This window comes from Haliotis cracherodii, unplaced genomic scaffold, assembly GCF_022045235.1.
Source record: "Haliotis cracherodii isolate W230 unplaced genomic scaffold, xgHalCrac1.p SCAF_10, whole genome shotgun sequence".
Lineage (NCBI taxonomy): Eukaryota > Metazoa > Mollusca > Gastropoda > Lepetellida > Haliotidae > Haliotis > Haliotis cracherodii.
The window spans coordinates 30,497,249-30,516,280 of NW_027266265.1; the positions used below are offsets into that span (position 1 = coordinate 30,497,249).

Here is a 19,032-nt window from a genome sequence, read left to right on the forward strand (position 1 = left end):
GTTTACATATATGCACCATTATTTTAATATTTGAAAGGTCGAATGTAGTTTTCTTTTGGCCATCAATGATATGCTTTCATTCAGCATCAATCTGGAAACGTTCGATAGATTGTCCTTTCAGGTATAGAGTTTCCTTTGGCACCTGTACCTACGTTGCGTCTGATACTGTATTTTCTGTAGTCTGGTTTGTTCAAGTTGATGTCTTGGGTTGCGAAAGCCTGGTCCCTGTACCTTTTATCTCCCTTCATACACATCGCTGATAACTGGATCGTATCAAAAGATGTGTTCCCAATTTGCTCCCGCGCTACGTATGTAGATCTACTATAGCAAGGAGGCCTGTATTCTGTATTAATCCAGTATTTTCTCCAATGTCCATTATTACCACAAGCATCGCTCGTGGATTAGAAAGCAGGTTCGTTTGGGTGATCGTCACCGCAGTGCCGAGACGATGTTGTTCTGATTGTGTCGATAGATGTAGAATTGCCGGATGATCCTATGTTTTTGAGTTCTTGTTCACAGTGTCTTGTCACTTCAAACTTTCTTCCAAGTCCAAGTGTTTAAATCCTAATTTAAATCCTCGTTTCTGTTCCATCATTGCTTTTTTAAAGTCATTCATTGGTGTTGAAACTAGAAGCTATTATTTGCTTCGAACTTCTTTCATTTTGAACATTTTTAGTGAAACCGCATTTTTGTGCTTGTCAGGTGCAAAATCGTCTTATGATGCTCCTTGGTTTTCGTAGTAGTAGTGTAGTTTCAGCCTTACAAACGAAAGTTTTCGATAGGTTCCAACTCATCAGGACACTTAAAAATACCAAACGGGTATTTTTGATGTGCTTGAGTCAATTACCAAGAAATGAAATTTCATTCGGTTGAACGGAGTGAATTAGACTGACATTGATTTCTCTTGAAGGTATGGCCAGATATGAAGGGAGGTTATTCACGGTAGAGGGCGCAACCGTGAGGGGTATATAAAGGAATTGTAAAGCCCGGGTAGTTCAATCTCTCCTGTGGTGTCGCCGTCACAGTACGGTCTGTTTATTTTATGTTTGTCCTGTGCGTTATGGTTATGAACATTTTCTGTTGTCAGGTGTTGGCGGTCTTGCTGCAATGCAAATGTCGTCACAGTGACGAGTATGGTTCTGAACCACAAAGCACGGATGGTACCTGGTACATGCATGTATCTTACAGCAAGATGTTACAGTGTCGGTGACTGGCGTGGGTTCTGAAATGCTATGGATCAATGCTAGTGACGCTACTGGTGTATGTAAAAAAAAGAGGAAATTTCAATGCAGAGTAAATGCCTCGGCGTGTGCCACAGGGGAAGCCACACTGTGTGTTTGTTGTTTATATCTGGCTTGACGAGGTTTTGGAAGAGAATGGGAACATTTCGAAACCTCATCATCAACCGCTCTTGGTATGCAGGCAACGCCGTCGGCAAACTGTATCTATTTGGTGGATAGTCGTGGCGTAGGCCAAGGTCGTCGCCTCACTGACGACTACGTAGCCGATGGAGAATCGCCGTCCGATTTCCTGCTTGTGCATTCTGTCACGTGCTTACAATTATTTGTTCCTTCTCGACCTATTTCAACCTGCAACAAAACACATGTAATGGTCTTCAATCCTTCAACCCTGCAGTTTGTCTTCCATCGTCCCAGCTACCATTCAAGGGCAGAATGCATGCTCTTGATCATTTCTTTTTTATTCTAGTTGACAGCATCTGCTACAGAAGGTGTGACATTCAATATTGTACCTCGTACCCAAACGCGTTTTCGGAGTAAACAATAGAGGAACGTAATAGAGTTCCATGCAAAACTGCATTTCAACCCACCTTATTCCTCAGCTTACATGGTACATCGTGCACCAGTGGCTTAGTGATACCACGTAATTTTAAGGAAGCCGCTTTCCGACCAATCCCTCCGTATATAGTTCGTTCAACAAAATTGTCGATTTTTGTCAACATTTATATATGGACACCGACTGTCGTCAAATAATGATGTTGTGTAATGCGATAGTCGTGGATTCAGTTCCGATATGGATTCCTCTACAATTAATGGCCAAGATTACCTGAAGTGAGCCATTCAGGTAACGGACTAATACGAGTGAAGACGAATGAACGTGTTAGCGTCCCTCGGGCAAGCCAGAAACCTGTGATTGTGGGTTCGAATCCCGGTCCGCCCCGATTAATTCTAGGTTTGTGAACACCACGCCCGTGATCATGGGTTTCACCAAAGTGGTAAACGTCTGAGATCTGTATCATTTAGGGTTTTTCTCCCACATTTCTGACACACCGTGATATAACTGGCATATTAATAAAAACGACGATAAACGCAACCCACCCGCTAACTCTAAAGTATTAGAGTTACGTCCCCTGGCACGAAGCTAACCTTACAAAATTCAAATATCTTTATGAACCTGAACAGAATTTGTCGCACTTGTCGTGCCATAAATATGGTGCTGACAGATGCAGTATCGTAATCGGGGTAAATATGGGATTCGAACAAACAAAGACCGGATAAAAATATGGCAAAGAGACTCTACAGTTACAATAAAGAGTGAATGAGTGAGTGAGTGAGTTTGGTTTAACGCCGCTTTTAACAGTATTCCAGTTATATCAAGGCGTGTCAGCTTAATGTGGGAGGAAAGCCCGAAGTGATACAGGTCTCAGACGTTTACCACTTCGGTGAAACCCACGAGCACGAGTATGGTGCTGACAAACCTAGAAACATAATCGGGGCGAACCGGAATTCGAACCCACAATCATAGGTTTCTGGCGTGCCCAAGGGACGCAACTCTGCACAGCGAATCGCAGCGCCTTAGACGACTGGGCCACCCGTGCCCCAGTTACAATAAAGATAATCTGGAGATAATATCGCAGTAGTGGTACAACTGCGATTAACAATTATACATTCCCACAATGCATTTTTTTGCAATTTAAACAACAAACAAAACAAAAAGCATTATATTTAAAAAGGCACCGAGGGACACGTCCTTGCCTTATTACCTGGTGAGACCCCTAAAACATTTATCACGATGCTAAAAAGTTAATAAAATGCCAAACCCATACATCTACTACCCAAAAGGACTTAAGAAGAACCCGATTCTTTCATATTAATATAGTTAGTATGCCATGACATGACAGATTAGCTAGAGTAATATGAAAGAATTATGTGTGGTATATGAGTGGTATTTATTCATTTCACACTACTTTCATAAATGGATAAAGAGGTCAAACATGTATCTTATTATGTTGGTCTTATTATAAACACAGTCATGGAGCGAAAGTTATGATGCTAAGACAAGATTTTTGAAAATAATTTTAGCTATATCCGTGCCCTGTGAGTAATATTGTAAACATAAAACGTCAATGCAAGAGAATAACTTATCAACGACACAAATTCCATTTGGCGTAAAGGACAAAGTTGCTGTGAAAAGTTAATGACTTGACCACCGAAAATCAGTGATGACACCCCATGTTAGCGAAAAGAGTAAGCACGTCCTGCCCTACCAGAAGCAGCCGCCATTCCCACAATATGCATACAAAATAGGTATTTATTGCCTAAAAAACTTATTCTCAAATGAGTTCCTAATACCTGTAATGATAATGCTAACATCTCAATGACAAAAATAAGAAAACTGCAATGATTGAAACAACTGGTTTTATTAGAGTTTTCATAGTAAACGTGTTAACAGTGAAAATAGTAAAGGAATACAAAGTAGGCACAACACATCTTCATCAAACGACCAGCGTTTATATGTAATAAGTATAAATCATCACACAAGTAGTAACTCTTTCATGTGCAATGCCATACCATTGCAACACGTATTTACAGGTACGTAGCAGCATGAATAATATCCTATGGTTCTGATTAAAGAACATTCTTCATCTCCAAGTAAAAACTCCCAAGTGACTTTTCTAAATAGCGGGATTCAGATCAGTATCGAGATTAGAGATTCTTTATTTCAGTATTGGAGGCCTCGTGGCCCTGAGTACAATACATTTACATCTAATTTATTTGTGGATCTCACACAGTTTACTTACAATGTTTCCATGATATGTGACGTAATACATAATACATAATTATGTTTGTTTGTTTCTTGTGTTTTTCAAATTTCTCTTTAGGTACAAAGCAAGACCTTTGATTGTTGAATGTGTTGTAGAGGACATTAGTTCAATTAATTTTTGACAAGAAGAATGTTTATGGTAATAATGTGGAATAAATGTATTTCTTCTTTGCTTATAGATATGTGATATACATCTCTGGCGCTAGTAATGACTTGTACGAATTATAATGTGACAGGAGATGTGAGCTGGTAATCTTTTGAATATATTGAATTTCTGTATCTCCATATCTACACATCTCTGTTTAAACATAGTTATGAAACCCTTCGTGTTTCTACAATCCTGAGCAATCCAGACATAAGCAAAACCTGTTTGAAATAACAACATCCTGACATGTGAAACCCAGTTCAAAGCCCCAATCGCATCGTGTGACTGTAACATTTTATAACAGGCATAGGGGTAACGCTTCGGATTCATACGAATAAGTCTACACCAATATTTTAGACACCTGTTAAAATAATTTATACATAGTTTATAACGGCCAACTTCGCCCAACACGGCACTTGAAGGTGCTTGTTTTCCCAGTTTCAAAAATATTTTAAAAAATAAACTTTGTACTCTTTCTATAGATCCTCTGTATGTATATCCCCAAATTTCACTGCCATAATATAGAATGGGTGCAATTTTTGAATCAAACAAAGCAACAATTGTCTTCAAAGATATATCTGGATAAATTTTCATAAGTTGAAATAACGGAAAACATGACTTTCTAGCTTGTAATGAAATAGTCTCACAAGCTTTAGACCAGATTAAACTGGAAGAAAATATAATGCCCGGGTATTTATAATGTGAAGTTGCTGACATTTCCATAGATTTATAAAACCATTTTCCCACTTTTTTTTAGATACCCACCGTGTCTGAAAACAATAATATTTGATTTCTCCATATTTACCTCCATTGCCCATTTATTGCAAAATAATTCTAATATATCTAATTTATCATCTGCAAAGAGCAGCAGCTTAATTGTTTCAATAACTTCACTTACAAAAATGCCCCGGCATTCACTTGCCTCAATTTCAGACACTAATTGATTAATAAAGAGGATAAACAATAAAGGGCTCAACATACAACCCTGTCTTACACCACAAGAGGTGTTAAAAACATCCGATCTGCTATTACTTATCTTCACAAATGCACAAACATTTTTATACATATTTTCAATAACTTTATACACTTTACCATGAACGCCTTTTTGGAGAAGTACAAACAACAGTTTCTTTCTATCAACAAAATCGAACGCCTTTCTAAAATCTATAAAGGCGGCATAAAAGCGAAGTTTTGTTTTCCTTAAATACTTTTGACACAACGCCTGCAAAACAAAAATATTATCAGTTGTTGAATGATCCTCTCTAAATCCAGCTTGGGATTCCGATAACATCTCGTTGATTTCAGCCCAGTATCTAAGTCTATGTTCAACAACAGAAGTAAATATTTTTCCCATTACATTTAGAATGGATTTCCTCTATAATTGTTAGGATTTGTTGACTCACCAGATTTATACAAAGGAATTATAAGGCCAATATTCCAGGCACAAGGGAAAGTCCCTGTCTTTAAAATGGCATTGAAAAATGTATTTAGGTATGGGACGATATTCATGCAATATTTATTAAACTCGGGTGGTATTCCATCCGATCCAGGCGCCTTACCTAGTTTTAAAGTTTTCAATACTTGTTTTATTTCCTCATCTGTTATCATATCTGAAAGGACCTCAGTATCGTTACATTTCTCACAATTCAGAGGATCATGATGTCTGATAAAATCTGCAACAGATTTATCAAACTCATTATCAGAAACTTGTTCAGGATTTAAAAGTTCATGAAAGTAAGTAACCCATACAGACGGTGGCACCCCAGATTTACGACTGCGGTACTGTAATAAACGTTTAACACTACTCCGGAAAGTTTGGCAGTTTTTATTTAGTAGGGCAGAATTTATGGACTCAGTCGTTTTTTGCTTAAAACACTCTTGTTTTTCATGACATATTTTTCTAAAATGTCTTTTTGACCCAAGGTACAACCTCAAATTACCATGCTTTCGAGATAACCATGTTGTAGAAATTCGGCTTAAAAAAATACGTTAGAGATGTCAACAAAATTCATCAATTTGATAAATGAATTGCTTTCTTCGTTACCATATCAATAAGTTGATACAAGGTTTACACAAATAGAATACGGAAACGGTGGAGGTTAACTGTTTTAAAATAATATAGACTTTAGACACGGATTGTTACATGTACCTTCGTGTTACAATTTATTGTTACACAATAGTCATACCAGACATATTGTATCAGCTCTATGGCTGCTGATAGGGAGTTAGTTGGGTTTAACTCCGTTTTCAACAGAATTTTAATTATAATTATGTGAACATATTTAGGAACTATAGATTGCCTGTGCAAGATAAAAACCAGTCAATATTATCTGCGGAGACAGATTCCAATAGACGTAAAGGGCAAAATAGCGTAAAAAGTATATGAATGAACCAAAGAAAATCAGTGGTGACACCAGGCGTTCGCGAAAAGGGTAAGCACGTTTTGGTTAACAATTGGAGACAATGACAGTCCAACGATAACAATCGAAGGATTTGACAGTCCAAGGCTCATACTCAGAGCCTATGCTATGATTTCTGTTTGAGACCAGTTTCAGTCAGTGCTTCAAAACATAAAATAATTTTAGCCTAACAGTTTTTGGGAACCCAAAACGCATTATCTTTCAGAACATTTTGGATGTCCAGTGCATGAATTACACTACTCAAAATATGTTAAAGGCCTCCCGATTCTTTCTTTCCGATCAATATAGCAATACCAAAGAATCGGGCGTTTTTTTGTTCATTTTGAGTAATATATATTGTTTCATTGAACTTAAGAAAAAATGTCAGGCCCCCGCCTATTTATCAGTTTTAAAACTACATCTTTTCATCAAAATAATTTCCAGACGCCTGTATGTAGCCTCCGGAACCGCAGCAAATACGTTTCAAGTCACCGTGGGTCTGTATGCATAGAAAGCGATATGGTTCAAGGCACAGAACAAGCTATAGATTCTCACGATACTTTGTTCTCTAAGGGTAATCAATAATTGTTTTCCCCTTTCTGTGAGTATGGAGGAGGAGCGTTTTGGGGAGGAGCGTTTGGAGGAGGGGATTGCCAGCCCTCGGGGCCGGCTGGGGGTGGGTAAGCGACAGGCTGGTATGCGGTGGGTTGTGGGTACCCGGCAGGGACCCCTGAAGCTGCTGTATAGCTTGGTGGAGCCGGGTTCATGGGCTGTGTCATGACTTGATTGTTGGTGTTTCCGTACCAGGGATTGGTGGTGACAGCCTCGGATCCTGCGTTGTAGTTGACTGTTGTAGTAGTCTAAAAAGGTAAATAGGTACAATATGCATATATATACATGATATCAGAAACATTTTGTTTGTTTGTTTGTTTTTTAAACGCCGCACACAGACACAGTACCCGCCAAGATCCGGGTTAGAATAGATTTTCAACAACCTAAGCTTGCCGTAAAAGGCGACAATGCTTTTCGTAAGAGATAACTAACGGGATTGTGTGATAAGGCTCGCTGACTTGGTTGATGCATTTCATCGTATCCCAGTTGCGTGGATCGATTCTCATGATGTCAATCTCTGGATTGTCTTGTCCAGACTATTATTTACAGACCGCCTTCATATAGCCGGAATATTGCTGAGTGCCGCGTTAAACAACATTTTGTTTGTATTGTTTGTTGTTTAACTCTGCACTCAGAAATATTCGGTCTGAATAATAGAGTCTGGGCAGACAATCCAGTGATTAACATCATGAGTATCAATCCACGCAACTGGAATACGACTGAAATGCATCAACCAAGTCAGCGAGCCTGACCACCTGATCCCGTTAGTCGCCTCTTACGACAAGCATAGTCGCCTCTCACGGCAAGCATGGGCTGCTGAAGATCTATTCAACCCGGATCTTAACGGGACGCATTAAACAACAAACAAACAAACAAACAAACATAGTTACAGCGTTGGTGTGGTGGTGGTGGGCCTAGTGATTCAAACAGTAACTCGTCGATGGGGCTCGAATCCCCACATTGGTACATTATGCAAAGCCCATTTCTTCTGTTATTGCTGGACTATTGCTGACAGTGGCGTAAAGCGATACTCACTCACTCGTAGGTTTACGTCGTGTGTATAATGATCAATATGCATAATGATTGCAATTGTACCATGACAAATATGACATCATTCGTTACCATTCGAGAACCAGCCGAACGGAGAAATGCGAATGGTGGAGAATGCGATACACAGCTTTCGTGGCCAACCGTGCCATTCGTCACCACTCGCATCTTTCCGTAACCTATGATTCTACATTCGACTTGTCCCGAAATCGAACGAGTTGTCACGAATGCAACCGGGCATTTTGAGACGGCACGAATGGTTTTTTTCCGGGTACGGAAAGACGCGAGTGGCGACGAATGAGGTACCAGTCTGACCTGTGGGAAGGAGAATGGAACCTGTCTACTCACTTTAAGGACTGTTCCAGACGTAGGTCTCTTCCTGCAGCAGCAACAACAACATATAACAGTAATAATAATAGCGAGGAGTATGAAGAAGGCAACGAGGCCAACGATCATCCAGATCCACCAAGTCGTATCCATTTCACAGGCGTCGCTGTTGTCGCCGCAGTTGTCGTCGGAATTACAGTACAGGCTGTAGCTGATGCAACGGCCGTTGTTGCAGGTGAATTCGTCGCCACTACAAAACACTTCTGTAACAAAAGCACAGACATTCAATCAATATTATCATGACACTGAGTGATTGAGTGAATGAAAGTATTTCACTTATATCATGGACTGTTAGTTTCATGAAAAGCTCAAAGTGATGCAGATTTTAGACTTTTTACCACTTTCGTGAAACCCACGAGGTCTGAAATGGCGCTGACAAACCTAGAATCATGATCACGTGGAACGGAATTTCACATTCGATTTATTGTGACACGTTTTTGAATTAAGCATATACCCCGTGAAGATCCGGGTGACAATGGTCTTCAACATCCCATGCTTGTCTTAAGAGGCGACTAACGGTATCCTTGGATCAGGGTCTCTGACTTGGTTAATGTATATCGCGTGGATCCAAATTGCGTAGATCTATGCTCACAGTGTCAATCACTTGACTTGCTGGTAAAGGATCGACTATTTACAGACTGTCAACATATATTGGTGAGTGCGGCGTTAAACAACAAACGAACAAATTGAACGTCTCAAGAGGTTTCATTTTCACTAGTGCCTTGTGATGAAGATGATGATGATGATGATGATGATGATGATGATGACTGTGGGTGTAGCTATGCTCACCCATGTTGTAACTGGTCACAAGGATGGTAAAGCCATCGTCTTCCTTGTAGCTGTTGCTTTTGAACCTTAGTAAAGCGTTTCTCCCGCTTGTGGATAAGCTAGGCGGTATGCTGTCTCCACACATTCGGGAACCTAGAACTGAAAAGAAACACATTTTCGTGTCAATATTCACCAAATCTCCTGAAATATAGAAAACATAACTTCCTTTTTGTTTTGAGGACTTCCATGTCTAAGGCGGAGAGCCAGAAGGCAAACTCATCTATAAAAAAAACCAGAGTCACAAGAATCTGTAGCTTACCTGATTATGATTTTCTCTATCAATGTCTTTTCAGATGAGCAAGATTGATACAGCAAAATAGAGACACTATCAATTTACACATAGGTGAAAAGTAATTGGCAGAGTGGAGGCCAAACATATACAACATGTTTGCCAAACGAAAGACAAAACATACGTCAGTGAGAACACCATGGGCCAAGACAATAAAAACAGTACAGTGCGCTTCACAAGGTCAGAGTGACATGCGATGGTTATGCTATGCTAATGTACCCTTTAAACCTAAATTAGACACAGAACTGGTTGGTTGACTTGTCCTGCCCTTTTTGCAACATCATGGAACGTCTTTGCGAAGGTGTCTTAATGCGATCCACATCTGACGGTTACAATGTCAGTTGTATTGAGATACTATACAGCAGGACACAAGTGAAGTCAGGTGGCTCCTTACGTCATCCCGTCCTCGAAATCTAGCCATATTACGAAAGACAGGGTTTGGTACTACTATTACAGTCAAGACTCAATTTGTTTACAGGCCGCCACCATAGAGCAGAAGTACTGCTGTGAAGCGTCATGCAACAAACAAATACTTTTAACGCAAATTGTGTGATCGGTGGGTACTACCGCTAGGGCAGGACGTTCTAACGATCCCTCGGCCTAAACCCATGCCACATCATATATATAATGATTCACATTATGCAAGATACTCACGTGATGAAGAGGAAGACGATCCGTCCACCTAATGCCATGCCACATTACATAATTATTTACGGTTTAAAGACACTCACGTGATGAAGAGGAAGACGATCCGTCCAACTAATGCCATGCCACATTTTATAAATGATTTACGGTTTGAAGACACTCACGTAAAGAGGAAGACGATCCGTCCAACTAATGCCATGACACGTTATATAAGGATTTACGGTTTGAAGACACTCACGTGATGAAGAGGTAGACGATCCGTCGCGTATCTCCAAGTAGTCGTCACAACCGAAGATGTTAGCAATGTCCATATCGAGGAACTTGAACGACAAGCGCTGACCCCACGCGGCCTTAACTGACATCTTACAGTCCATGTTGCTTCTATACTCGCTGGCGTAGGTAAGACGCAGCTTAAATGAATGCAGATATCTGTTGCTCATGTCCAGGGTCTCGCCACAAAAGTTGTCCATAGTGTCTGGATTACAAAAATGAAAATAATATTAACTCGGTTTTTTTATCACAATGTTATATATTCTACCACCAGAATAATGGGCAAAACATTATTTGAATTGAGAATATGTCGAAATGCAATAACACAAGAAAAACGGGCGTTTGTAAAGGTCAAACGTCGTAGCTTGATAAAAAATAAAAATAAATCATATCATATTATTGCGTATGTCATATACTTCATCATCGTGCATTCAGAAAGGACTGTGTATAACAGGCAAAAGGGCAATTATAAAATCGGATTGGAATTGTATCAGCACTGTTTAAAGAAACTTCAAGTTTTAGAACAGAAGGCGAAGAAAGTCGACGGACGGACGGAAAACCGGATGACTAGTCTGTCTCCCAGACCCTGGAGAATAAATAAAAAGGAGTCCCACTCAAGTCTAGTATGATTTGGCAAGTCTAGTTTTTAGTCTGAAATAAAGATAACTATATTTCTGGGACTAAATGTCAGTCTACCGGATGACGGACATGATATATGCTCATGTGGGTGTCAGTCAGGTGAGTTAAACATGAATTCAACTCAACGTGTAACCTTTATGCTGCAAATGCATATATTTATACAGTAAAGCTCTTTGATTTAATGTCAATGGAGCTGTTTTCGACATGACGACCATTCTTAAAAGACAAATGGATCGTGGATGACCAAGTTATTTTCTCTAATGTTCCACAAAGTCGCTGTCCAAAGTAGCGCTCCTTAGCCATCCCAGGATCCGCTAAACCAGGTCTTGATCCCAGAATTGCACTGATTATGATTTGTCACTTGTCACCACCCCATCGGTGCTGATTGGTTTCACCACTTCAGGCTTTCCTCCTACATCAAAGGGAGGCAATGACCTACGGTCTGGTTGCCAATTCCAGTCCAGGTTAAATCGTAATTAGTGCCAAGTGTTAAATTGAGACATTATTTCGGCGGTAATTGGGTTAATTTAATAGTAATTTTGAGTTGCCAGCCTATCAAAGTGCGTTCAATGACAGTTACGTAATTCCGTGAAGATCCGGGTTAGAATTGATACATATGCTTGTCGTAAGAGGCGACTTACGGGATCGGGTGGTCAAGCTCGATGCACGTCAACGTAACCAAATTGTAAATCACTGCATTTTCTGGTCCATACTCGATTGTTTACAGACCGCCGTCATATGGCTGGAATATTGCTGAATGCGACGTTAAAATAATAAATTAGTCCGAGCAGAGTTGTCCTTTATAACGGAGGCCATATTATATTATTAGGCCATATAATTGTATTACTGTTCATTACGGCCTAAAACCCAACTGATCAACCTTGACAAATGGATTTTTTCCTGGGCACGTATTCAGTGATGCGGTCAGAAGTGATTATGGTTCAATAACCACTTCAAAGTTAGTAAAATTAACTCGTCAAATTAGTTCAACCCTTAAAAGTCATGGTAAAAAAAATATTACGCCGCTGTCAGCAGTATTTAGATATCAGTATGCAAATAATCAAGATTCGCTCAGGCGGAAGTTTTGGATAGCAACGGCACACGCTTTCGATAAAACTACATGAGCCTGTTGTTACCTTTTTTGACGATAAGCTTGGACCTTATTTCTAGTTATCACTAAAGGCGGACACACAATTGATTCCCGCTGTTTTCATTATGTAAGTTATATTTCTATGGGTTGAGAAAGTACATGTTGCGAAAATTGTTTTACTGTTTGGCGAAGAAAGGCTGGCATAAAGGTTTGAAGATATTTTGGGCATTTTGGAACATTTTCAATTTTGAATTATACGGTAGATTGGGTTCCCACTCTGATTCGCCTTGATTATGTTGTTTTAAATTTGACAACACCATACCAGTGTTCGTTGTTTCACCAAACGCTTAAATGTCTAAGACTTGCATCACTCAGAGCTTTCCTCCTACATCAAGCTGACATGCTGTGATATAACTAAAATATTGTTCAACTCGGCGTGAAACACACGAACACAGGTGTATGCTGCAAACCTAGAGACATAATCGGGGATTTCAACCCACCCGTGTCCCCCAGGAATAAGATGAAAGGTATAAACTATGAAATCGCGTGTTTCAAACGCGCTGGGGTAATATATTCCCCCCGTGGGGTGTGGACTTCCATACAATATTTATAACAGTGATTGTCAATAGCTGGTGGAGGTTAAGTAAATATTCCTTCATGCACGTTGACGGTAGGGTTTGGGTGACAAAGATCGCATGACCAACAGGCGTCATCAACTCTTATGAGTATTGGTAAAATTATTGCGTGGCATGATGATTACTTGTTTTAATGACACAACTACAGAAAATTAAGTTCGTGGGTATGATACTTCCCCAGAATCTCTCTCTCTCTCTCTCATACCAGTGGAGAGTTGAAAATGCGGACGTATTTGTTGAAAGCTTAAATTCAGATTTACTTAAAAACTCTGTCTTTTGAATATTGTCAACGTTGACTAAATGAAGCACTGGAAAACATGTTTCTCAGGTTCTAGAAGCTGCAAGTAGCATGAAGAGATCTTTTACATGTAATAAAAGAAGTTCTATTTCAGGATCCTACAATTTTGAACATTGTAACCTAAACGACATCTCAGAGATTATTTAGGAGATACACCTGATCGGTATAGAAGGCATGCATTTTTGTGTGATGAATAGATATAAAGCTATCTGCCTTTAGAAAAGAAACCTTGAATTTAGAACATATCAAAACCTTAAAAGCTGTAATTTCCAGTCCAAACGTGTTTTGGAAGGGTCGTCGCGGCATTTCGTATCCAAGTACTATGCATAACAATATAAGCAATGCTACTTGGTCTGATTATTTTAGCAATGGTTTCACTGGTGATTTTATATATGATGTGAATTTAAATAGGTATACACATGATAATGTGTTTGATGTAGAGCCTTTTGATTGTGAAATGGTCGAAGAGGTATAGTGTTTTCTTGAGTCCCCTGGTACAGAGGACGAAATACATGATGTAATCTTTCATTCAAAAGATGGCTAAGTCGCAAGTATAGACAATGGTATTATTGAAATGTTGAAAGTCTCTGAAAATGTGAATTATATAACGGGATATTTGAGACCGGCGTTTTTCCTGCTGTTTGGACTGGAGTGTTTATTTTCCCTATTTAAAAAATGAGAGCGTGGTAATCCAAATAACTACAGTGGAATTGGAAATCGATACCGGTCTACGTGATCAAATCTCAATAGGGATGTTTATCGCTCTGAAAATAAACATTTCTTGAAAGGCACTTTCCTATTTTTGTTATTACAGTAAAAAAATTCCTTATTGACGGGGTGGCTTGTTTTCCTTTCATAAGTATTAACACACATGTAACTATCGTCGTTACTTAATCACCGTGATTTGTCCGGGTTCTATTTCAAGTGGCGAGGACTATACACAGATCATATAGCATGTACGTAAGCAGTGACGCCCTACCTCACCTGGATTATCAATACCGAACACGTTAATAAAATCATCTTGACTTATTTAACACCACGCCTGGATAATAAAAAAAATACATACGTACATATCTAGCGATAGATGACACCCCAGAAATACATGAGCACAATGAAAAGACTTGTGGTTTCGTGCCGATGACTATATTGATCATTTAGTATAGCGTATGTAAACAATGACGCCGTACCTTACCTGGCCTTATTATAAACACATTCATTTATAAAATCATCTTTGAGTAATTAAAAACCAGGCTTCGATCGTCAATAAATATATACATACATATAGTGGTAAATGTCTCAGCAGGAACACACAGGGACATCACAGCGAAACACAACAGCATATAGGGCGCCGCCATTTTGAATCCAGACCTGAGTCAACTGCGTGACACACGCTAGGAACCGGGTCGGTTATTTTTAGCCCAGCTACGTCAGCTTGACACGGTTCACTTATCTATTCGAAATATGACGCATGGGTATAGTCAACGGGTGGACAGGAATATAACACAATGGATTTTGGAGAATATATGTCCCGTCAGTCTTTTCCCCCCCGATGACCGCCCACAGTGGCAGAGTCAGCTGTAAATGTTTTAACGCCTCAATCAGCAATATTCAAGCTACAAATGACGGTGGCTTTTACATAATCGGGTATTGACAAGACAAACCTGTGACATATATTACGAGCAGCGACGTTCGACGTCGGGGTACAATGGTGACCGCCCATAGTGACAGAATTATCGATTTGCTGTACAATATCCTTCCTGAAAGGCAGGGTGGATTGTCATCAATATTTTAGTCTTTTCATTTACATTACATTAGCACGCAGGGGCGTTTGATACAATGTAAACGAGTATTGATGTTGTTCTGTAACACTGATGGTTACAATAGACAGGGGGCCGTGCTCAACGGTTTCTGCCCAATCACACTTAGTTCTAATGAGGCTTAGTGGCATGCGTGATATATGAGATGTGCTACTAAAGTTTTATTGTACTCATTGTAACCTACAGTCCAAGGTGGTGTAAATATATTGGCACACAGCGCTTTTATTTATACTGTGATGATTCTCTATCGTTTAAGGTATATTTTTTCGTTGTTTTAATGCCAAAACTCAAACTATAACTGACGGTGGCCTGAACATAACTGAATCTTAAGATAAACCGGTGACCTATAAAATATATAATTAAGGGCAATGACGCACGCCGCAGGGGTACACTGCTACACTGTATATATGGATAATGTAAGATGTGTGATAAAAAGGGAGTGTGAATGTCATGATTGAATCATAATGTACATGAAATACGATAAATGGAACTATGGATGATGTATGGTGTATGAAATATCAGAAGAAATGTATGAATAAAGAAAAACCACTAAATATCATTTGCTAGTGTTTGTCATTTGTCACTGTAGGCAATAGTACACTAAAATGGGCCAGTTCAACTCTGAAGAGTATCACATGTAAAGCCACTGAAGCATATAAATGTTTGTTTTAGACTGTGGGCATTTGTCACTGTAGGCATTAGTGGACTCCTCCATACAATTCGTCGACAATGAACCTACTCTAACCCTAAAATAATACAACACCGTTGAGCTTTAATTGAGTAGTCGCGTGTTTTTTTATAAGGCACTCAAGCGAAAACCTGTCAATGTTTTCGCAAACTGACCATGAGAACTGGAGCGCTTGGTTCAGAAAAATAAAAACGTTATCCGCAGGTTGCAGATTCTGCTGCAATCCGTTTCGAGGACCTTTGACATTTTATTGAATCTACTTCCAGATTTTGTTGCAACAGTTTTAAAGGAAAACCCGTTTTCAGTTGCATTGGAGTGGAGAACAAGATGGCGTTTCCACATCAACAAGCGAAGTGATTGGTGCTGGCAGACCGCAGGCCATTCTTAGAAGGCATTCGACAATTATTATTAGCTATTTGGTAGCATTCCGTTATGCTCTTATCGGTTGTTTTTTGCCGCAGATAGCAATAACATTTATATTAAAGCGGCCTGTAAATACAAGATTATGAGCTATGCAAACTAGTTGCTGAAAGCATTAATGACAAATGCAGTCGGGGTACGATGACACAAACATTTATCTTGGCCACCCAAGCACGTACAATAGATTCCTGGGGACTTTTATGCTCACAACACCACAGCAAATATCATCCACATTACAACAGATGCTGTTTTAAGAACAGTATTGGTCAACGCAAATGGTTGGAGCATTGCTCTGTCCGCAGTTTTTCATCTGCTCGTACCTTCCGATCCAACGAAGTCGCATCTTACGACTATTTCTGGCATGGGTCCCCACGGGATTCTTATTCCCATATCTTGATACTGAACGTCAGGGTTTATCCTTGTTTATACTGATCCTGGACTGAAGTGAACAGAAAATCCAATTCGGCTTACTGTTTTACAAGTTTAATGTCAAAACGCTGGTTAAATGTGTTATCCTTTCACAGCACAAAACACACTTTCACAGGACAAAACACAAGAACGAAGATTATCCCGATCTATGTCGTCAGTTGGGTTGAACGTCGCTTTGACCAGTTTGTTCAGTTATATCACAGTGTTAACGTAATGCTACCGACAGTTTCATTCAATTTACAAGCTGCATGATACATGGTCACTTTACACATTCTCGGACACAAGACGTTGACTAAAACGCATAAACGTAGAAGTAATATTCATTCATCTAGAAGACGGGGTTCAGGACAAACGAGCTTCACGGTACAGGTTCCCAAGCCTTTGCTTTTACCACGTGAAAGCTCATATTTCGAACATAAACTCCCAGGCAAAAGATATTAAACACCTATGTTTGATCGTGGCTGAAAAATGTAACACTAGAAATGGTTATTCGATCGTGATGTTTGTTTGTTGTATTACGCAGCACACAACAATCAATATTCCAGCTATATGACGGCGGTCTATATATAATAGAGTCTGGACTAGACAATCCAGTGATTGACATCATCGGCATTGGTCTACACAAATGAAATACGATTTATTTGATGTCATAGTTGTGTTTTTGGGCCGAGGTTTGCAGTGTTTCGGGGAGGTGTGGTGAAATTGGGTTTAACGTCACGTCCAAGATTATTGCACGTGTGTGTGTGTGTGTGTGTGTGCGTGTGCGTGCGTGCCTGTACTTATGCGATGCCGATTTAATGTGCTAGCTCACTGAGATACCATGCCGCAGTTTGACACGAATACCCCACTCAGACACAGTATACTGACTCCGAGCCGACCAGTCCTTGTTTAAGACTCTTAATGCCGAGGGCCAGACCGGGCGGACGCTGTAGACCACGGAGGCGGTCGCAGTGTTTCGGAAAATGTTTCCAATTTCGTAACATTTTGATACCGTTCGTAATAGTTTGGTCAAACCCAATTTTCAAGTGTAAACTTTTTGCCCGGCAGTTAGGTGATTGAGTGCTCATGATCAAATAGTAGAAAAACGCTACCCGAAAACCTCTACAATCGGTCCGTGTGTCAGTTCAGCCTTAACATGCACACAATGTTAGGTCCCAAACATGCAATTATTGAATGAACAAAATCTGATTTTCATTCACAGACACATACATAACTTTCATAATGACATAAACCATGCATATCGTGTGAAAGAGGGGCATTATCGAACCTTTCAATGTTCATAAAACTAGGTGTATCAAACAAGTACAAAATACTGCATGAAGGACAAAGGTATTAAAACGTACAAACATATGGATCTAACATATAAACAATAAGTAACATACAACAAGACATGTTTCAACACTATCATTACAAACTGATAGGTGTTTGCATTAAATGCGAAAAAAAATCCGAAGCCACCCAATACCTCCTTTCCTGAAGGCCACAAATCCTGTAACAAGCCAACGCTTGAGTCTTTTAGAAATTAAACATACATCCCTGCAGAAACATGTATATGGAACCACTTGAATTTAGAAAATCAGATGACAGCTGGTATCCTAAAATTCTTTAATATTGAGGTTGGACCCCTCTTCGTTTCAAAAGATTACACATGCGACACAGGTATTCAGACAACAGAAGCCAAAGCCTTGATGATAAGAAAAGTTTCATATCACTGGAACCTGAAAAGATCTTCAGCATCACTTGCTTGTCCAAAGATACGACTAAGCGGATGGCGTCAACTTGGTTGATGCATGTCATCGTATCCCAATCACTTAGATCGATGCTCATGATGTCAATATTAAGATTGTCTGGTCCAGACTCGATTATTTACAAACCGCTGTCATATAGCTGGTATATTGCGGCCAAAAAAACCAAAACAACAACAACAGAAACACGCAAAAAAACATGTCACTGGTGAACTTCAGACGAAAGTTGTATGAACTTAAAACTTCTGGTAATTTTCGACTTCAAAAACCAGCAGCAGACTTTAATTGAAAAGGGTCAATTCTAGTCAATACAAATTTCTAATCACACCCTTCCAACACCAAGTTGTGTTGTTGTTACAAATATTCAACATAGCATGGATGAGGTGAAGTGAATTGGGTTTAAACGTCGCGTTGAAGATTATTCCATTTATATTGCGACGTGGATGCACACCGGTGGCTGCCGATTGTACTAGTCTTTACTTAAGTCGGTTAAGTTGTCCAGCGAGATACCATGCCGCAGTTTAACATGGATGCTAGAATACCAACATCCACAGTGTATCACCCCATTAGGGCAGACTTTCATAATT

The 19,032-nt window shown here is 39.6% G+C and overlaps 1 protein-coding gene across 1 annotated transcript; it reads right to left on the minus strand.

The window, feature by feature from the left end:
- Nucleotides 1-3,657: 3,657 nt before the first annotated feature.
- On the minus strand, nt 3,658-14,708 carry LOC139454291 (low-density lipoprotein receptor class A domain-containing protein 2-like). Its single transcript, XM_071235911.1, has 5 exons — nt 14,626-14,708; nt 10,653-10,889; nt 9,442-9,579; nt 8,614-8,855; nt 3,658-7,466 (listed from the first exon to the last, which is right to left on the minus strand). Exons 1-5 carry the CDS (start codon nt 14,699-14,701, stop codon nt 7,185-7,187), a joined length of 975 nt encoding a protein of 324 aa, XP_071092012.1. The 5' UTR covers nt 14,702-14,708; the 3' UTR covers nt 3,658-7,184.
- Nucleotides 14,709-19,032: the final 4,324 nt, after the last annotated feature.

What these genes read in the sequence shown, in the direction of transcription:
- LOC139454291 (XM_071235911.1), bottom strand. Translation starts at nt 14,701, where the DNA reads ATGGCGGCGCCCTATATGCTGTTGTGTTTCGCTGTGATGTCCCTGTGT. An exon ending in TGAGACATTTACCACTATAT is followed by an intron (nt 10,890 to 14,625) that starts GTATGTATATAT and finishes TTTGTAATCCAG; the next exon opens with ACACTATGGACAACTTTTGT. An exon ending in TGTGACCAGTTACAACATGG is followed by an intron (nt 8,856 to 9,441) that starts GTGAGCATAGCT and finishes CTTTTGTTACAG; the next exon opens with AAGTGTTTTGTAGTGGCGAC.